This window comes from Apis dorsata, unplaced genomic scaffold (assembly GCF_000469605.1).
Source record: "Apis dorsata unplaced genomic scaffold, Apis dorsata 1.3 scaffold_344, whole genome shotgun sequence".
Classification (NCBI taxonomy): Eukaryota; Metazoa; Arthropoda; class Insecta; order Hymenoptera; family Apidae; genus Apis; species Apis dorsata.
In genome coordinates this window covers 78,683-84,225 of record NW_006263611.1, presented here as the reverse complement: position 1 = coordinate 84,225, position 5,543 = coordinate 78,683, and the positions used below count along the sequence as shown (strand labels likewise).

Sequence of the window (5,543 nt, the reverse complement as noted above, 5' to 3'; positions counted from 1 at the left end):
TTATAATTTTTTTTTTTTTTTTTTTTTTTTATATAATAAATATTATTATATCTGTAATGTTACAGTAACGTGGTTGAAAGATGGAAAAGCGCTCCCAGAATCTAGCAGCAGATATTTGTTCAGTTCAGATGGTGACAAATCGTTTGAGTTGCGTATTAAGTCATGTACAGCTAGTGATGTGGGTCAGTATGTTGCTCGTGCGATTGGTAAAAAGGGTGAGACCAATGCTGCTTTCGCCCTGAATGTTACCAGTGCTAATGAATAATGAAATCGCTGATTTCATACATGACAAGTCATGATGCAATAAGGTTTGATGAAAATTTCTATTTCTCCTTTTTATGTTACGTTCATATCATTTCTTATATAAAGTAGCATATCGATCATTAGTTTCAATATTTATTTCTTTTAATACATCTTTTTTTCAGTTTCTAAAATATTATCAGGAGGGTAATAATAAAAAAAAAAAATGTAAAAATGAATTGTATAAATGTGCAACTTGAAAATAATTGCGGTTATAAGCAACATAATGCTCGTGTATAAAAAAAAAAAAATTGGAAAATTACTGTATTCATGCTATTCTATATGTAAATTATCATGGAACGCTATATTTACTTTTTGTGTGCTTATCATATCGCAAAACAAAAAAAACAAATGATGTTATATGATGAAAAACGAATCGAAAGCGTTAAAAAATACGGATAGCACGCTATACGCTAATACGAGCTTTGCTGTATACACGAATTAGCATATTTTAAATACACAATCGTACACAAACGGCAGTATAACATACAAAATCTTTGTTATAATCAAATAGCAGGATAACCAGCATCCTCGTATATTGTCGAAACAATAACAACACTTTATCTTGTTAGATGATTATACGATAGAATTTAACACTGCCGAGATGTACGTCTTTATTCCATATAATCCTACGCACTGTCGTGTTATACATGTTTGAAGACTGCTTCCGTTACAAAATTTCAGATAAATAAAAAATGATTCAAATATAAAATTTGATTTGATTTTTTTTATTTTCCTTTTATCATTACTATACTATAAGTTCATAAAATATTTAACATCATATTCAAGTACAAAAAATTCTTATTAAACAGTGTCGTATAAAGTATGGGGATCTATAATGTTAAAACAATTCATCATGGGAGAAATAGAATCTTCAAGACCCATTTTTATCTCTGTATGCAAAAATTGATTATTGCCTTCAGAAACATTTAATATCATTATACCAGTTAGATCAATCTCTACATATCTTAACTCGCACCAACGATCTTTGTATACGACGAAACTTAATAAAGTATGATCAACGCGTCCTTTTAAACATTCTTCTCTTTTACAAACAGAATTTCTCCTCGTAATATCGATTCTTAAAAGAATCGCCATATCTAAATTATTTTACGAAAATTGTTAAAAGTTTTCATACAAACAGACAAGTATTATGTTTATATTTAAATATATTTTTCTATATTTACCGATCAAAAATAACGTTGAATCATATGTAAGAAGTGCATTTACTCTTTGCAAATTAGGATTATTGTACAAACCCTTGACGATACGCCAATAATTATCTTCAGGATAATAAATATAAAGTGTCGATTTCAAAAAAAATAATCTTCCATTCAGAACACAATGAGGAGGTACCTCTGTGAAACATTCAGGGACATATGCACCTTCTTTCCATTCACCTGAAATCGTTTGTGCATTATAACCAAAATTTTTAAAAATAATTCTTTCAATTCGATTTTTAACCTGTGTGAATATCAAGAATATCAACTGAACGTAACTTCACCCTATGTTTCCCCACACCACCTACTATAATCAATTTGTTGCTTATAAATGCAGCAATCATATGTCTCCTAGGATTTGGCAATTCTGCTTGATAATACCATTTATTAGATAAAAGGCAATAACGTGAAATAATTTCGTTAAATTGTCCACCTTCTAAACCTACTTCTCCACCAATTGTATATACACTGAAACCTAAAGCAATATTTCTGATTATTAGAAATTTTTTTTTTTTAATAATCTGTTAGAACTTATTAGTAAACACACCTCTACCAATAACTTGCATTCCATTTATCCATTTCTCTGGGTATTGAATACTTTTTAATTGTATGGATTTACATAAAATATTATTATCCCAAATATATAAATTTGCAATTTTGTTATCATTGCTGTCATCTCTTTCACAAACAACTGTACCCTTTATAAATTTGTATTCTCTTTCTTCTTTAATATCTATAGTATCTGATATCTGTAGTTAAAATATCTCAAATTTCATATATCATAAAAATTATATATATATAAATATGAAAAAAAATATTATTTACCGTATGATGTTTCATCCACTTGTTCTTTACAAAATACAAATAACTTTTACTAGATCTCACATTAATATTTTGTATTAATTGACTAATATTATCTGTAGTTAATTCAATAAGCATAGATAAAGGAAGCTCCTTGAAACGGTCTAAACAAACAGACAGACAAATGTCTCGTAATGGTTTTATATTCAACTCTTGTGCTAACAACCATATATCAATTACTTTCTCTGGTAATAACCAACATAAAACTATAATTTCTATAATATCATTTATTAATTCATCAACGATAAATAATACACTCAACTGTAATAAATTCAATAATTCTATAAAATTATTTTGTAAAAACTTTGTCATAGACACTTTTATGGAATGATAATAAATATCTACACGTTGCTCATTATGGATCCATTCAACAAAATTCTAAAAATATAAAAATTATATAATTATCATAATAACATAAAAAAATTTTTTTACTTATCTAATATAAATCACAAAAATAACCTGTAAAGTATATAAAGCAATGTCATAATTAATAACATGTTCCTTGTTATGAGAATCATTAAAATTATGAGAAAAAAGAGATGCAAAATAGCAACTCTTACTTGCAAGTTTTTCTTTATTCACTTTTAAGCGATTTTCTTTAAGAATCAAAGTTAAATATTCCTCCATGACTAATCATTCTTTGTCATTTGTAACTATAACTATAAATCATTCCAAATTCAAAATCTAAAATTGAAATGCAAAAAAAGACAACGGCAAAATATAAAATAAATCATACATACAATGTATTTTTTATCTTATACCTCTAGAATCCTATTATCATTTTAGTATCATTCTTAGTATTACCGTTTCGGCTTAGAGTTACAAAACATTGGAATCATTATTATTTAATTATTAGTTAATAGCTGGAACTAAAATTAAATTTCAAAATAAAATACAAATAAGAAATGGAATAAATATTCTGTTACAGAATATTTTATAAACATATGTGAAATACATTTTATATGTAATTATTATTTATATGAGCAATTTATATAAATATTTGAAAAAATATTTAAAATAAAATTATTTTTATGAAGTTATTATTCTAGAAGAAATATATTATAAAGTTAAAAATATAATATCCATATCTTTTAACCTTATACATTAAAGATTAAAACACATTATAATTGTCATCGCCCAAAAAACAACTAAAAACAAAATAATGGAAAAAGGATAAAAGGTTAAATGATTAATTTTTAATTTTTAATCAATTTCTATTTTTTTTTCGCTATTTTTTCTTTTTATCTATACTTGTTCTTTTATTTTTTTTTTTTTTTTTCCGTTCTACAGAATCATATATTATATATGAACATAATCATATAACATAATCATATATCATATATGAGTTTATTAATACTTAGTTAACTTCTTATAGTAGTTAAAAAATCTATAAATTCATCTAATATACATATATCTATGAAAATACGTTTAAGAAATTATTTTTAAAATCTGCGCAATCGCAAAGTTCCTTTAAATTAAATTTCTCTTGTATTTCATTTGTAGTATATATATATAATGAAGTTGAAAATAAATCTTTCGGGATATCATAGAATAGAAAGGGCATATTTAATTTAAAATTTAACGTAACATTATTTTAAAATATAACGTAAACATTAATTTAAAATATAACGTAAATAAACAGATATTAAAATTCATTTCAATAGTACTTTTTATTACATATGTATACTATTTTATGAAATATTTTAACATAAAAGAAACTCTATTTAATTTGTAATATTTTAAATTAATTTATTTATAATAATTAAATAAAATTAAAAGAATTAGTAAATTATTATAAGATATATAATACGATAAAGAGAGGATGAACTCAATGTTTACTGTATAAATTTATATTTTCTTTCTTTATTATTATTTACTCTATTTTTTAATATGTTGATTATAATTATAATTATAATTTTAACCTCTGGTATTGTAAGATATGTCAAATAATTAATAATATTGATAATTACTTACATATTAAATAAATAGATAAACTTAATTATATAACTAAAGTATATATTATAAAAATATGGTGATGTTAGATCTATCTTATATTTCGTTTATGACTATAATATTTCTGAAATCGTTGAATGTTGAATCACAGTGCAGACAACCTTTTTGTGTTCAACATAGGACATGAACGACGCTTCGCATCATTGCAATGTAAAGATTACGGAATATTAAATTTAAAATCAATTCAGCTTTTTAAGCGACATGAAATGTCATGTAATTAATATTAATTTATAAATTATGTTAATATTTATGTATTTTATTTTTCACATCTCTGTAATTTAGAGACATAATGGATCAAGAACTTATTGAAAAATTTATAGAAGTGACGGGTAAGTAACATGTTATTTTAACAATATATGAAAAATTATATAAGCACATTTTACATTAATATTTCTTGTCTGGAAAATTTGCAAATAATATATTTATTATATCTTAATCTATATTTAAATAATGTTGATAAATTATTTTATATATTAATTATTAGGGGAAAGTGAGGCAACAGCTCGTCAGTATTTATCATTAGCTGATGGAAATGTAGAAACTGCAATAAGTTTAATGTTTGATGGTAGCCAAGCACCTGAACCATTATGTACACCTGATCCAGAACCAGAAGTGAGACCTCCTATTTTACCTATGCAGGAAGTATTAGTGCCATCTGGTCCAATATGTTCTCTTCCAAGATTGTCCACTAATGTATTTGACAGATTCAGAGATTTTGCTGTAGAGACTCGTGAATATCATTTTATTTTAATATTTTATCAATAGGTAATATATAATATCATTATTGAACATAATCATATTATATAGAACGGCAAGAAGAAGAAATGGCCCGAAAAGTAGCCGGAGTTAAACAAATATCTTATTGTAAATCAAAAAGATTGGAAGATTTATTTCGTCCACCATGTGATATTCTCTTTCTGGGTTCTTTTATGGAAGCCCGTGAACATGCCAAATCATTAAATCGTTGGTTACTTGTAAATATTCAAAATCCTCAAGAATTTTCTTGTCAAATCCTTAATAGAGATGTATGGTCCAATCAACAAATTCAAGAAATTGTAAAGGATCATTTTGTTTTGTGGCAAGTAAGTTATCTCGAAACATTTATATTTAAATTTTATTAAGATTATAGAATTTAATAAAATATTTTAT

General features: G+C 24.8%; 3 protein-coding genes across 5 annotated transcripts in view; 2 read left to right on the top strand and 1 right to left on the bottom strand.

Annotated features, from left to right (window-relative positions):
- Nucleotides 1-652, top strand: part of LOC102673865 (twitchin) — a 74,242-nt gene extending 73,590 nt beyond the window's left edge. Inside the window, 2 exon segments of the mRNA XM_031511717.1 lie at nt 66-308; nt 426-652. Coding sequence (XP_031367577.1) covers nt 66-265 — 200 coding nt within the window. The 3' untranslated portion in view covers nt 266-308; nt 426-652.
- Nucleotides 653-1,007: 355 nt separating this feature from the next.
- LOC102681085 lies at nt 1,008-3,296 on the bottom strand. 2 transcript variants are annotated; one of them, XM_006618201.2, is made up of 7 exons: nt 3,143-3,296; nt 2,841-3,065; nt 2,346-2,759; nt 2,068-2,269; nt 1,765-1,995; nt 1,488-1,700; nt 1,008-1,400 (listed from the first exon to the last, which is right to left on the bottom strand). In XM_006618201.2, exons 2-7 carry the CDS (start codon nt 3,006-3,008, stop codon nt 1,105-1,107), a joined length of 1,524 nt encoding a protein of 507 aa, XP_006618264.1. In that variant the 5' UTR covers nt 3,009-3,065; nt 3,143-3,296; the 3' UTR covers nt 1,008-1,104. The 2 variants fall into 2 exon arrangements, with proteins under 2 accessions (XP_006618264.1, XP_006618265.1); XM_006618202.2 differs by having other exon boundaries at nt 2,942-3,065; nt 3,143-3,227.
- Nucleotides 3,297-4,411: 1,115 nt separating this feature from the next.
- The window catches only part of LOC102680764 (UBX domain-containing protein 7), a 3,257-nt gene continuing 2,125 nt past the window's right edge, over nt 4,412-5,543 (top strand). The window contains exons 1-4 of one of the 2 annotated variants that reach the window (XM_031511712.1): nt 4,412-4,544; nt 4,677-4,723; nt 4,879-5,124; nt 5,202-5,476. In XM_031511712.1, the coding sequence (XP_031367572.1) occupies nt 4,684-4,723; nt 4,879-5,124; nt 5,202-5,476 (561 nt within the window). In that variant the 5' untranslated portion in view covers nt 4,412-4,544; nt 4,677-4,683. The remainder of the gene's footprint in view (nt 4,545-4,676; nt 4,724-4,878; nt 5,125-5,201; nt 5,477-5,543) is intronic. The other variant, XM_006618200.2, reaches the window with a different exon arrangement.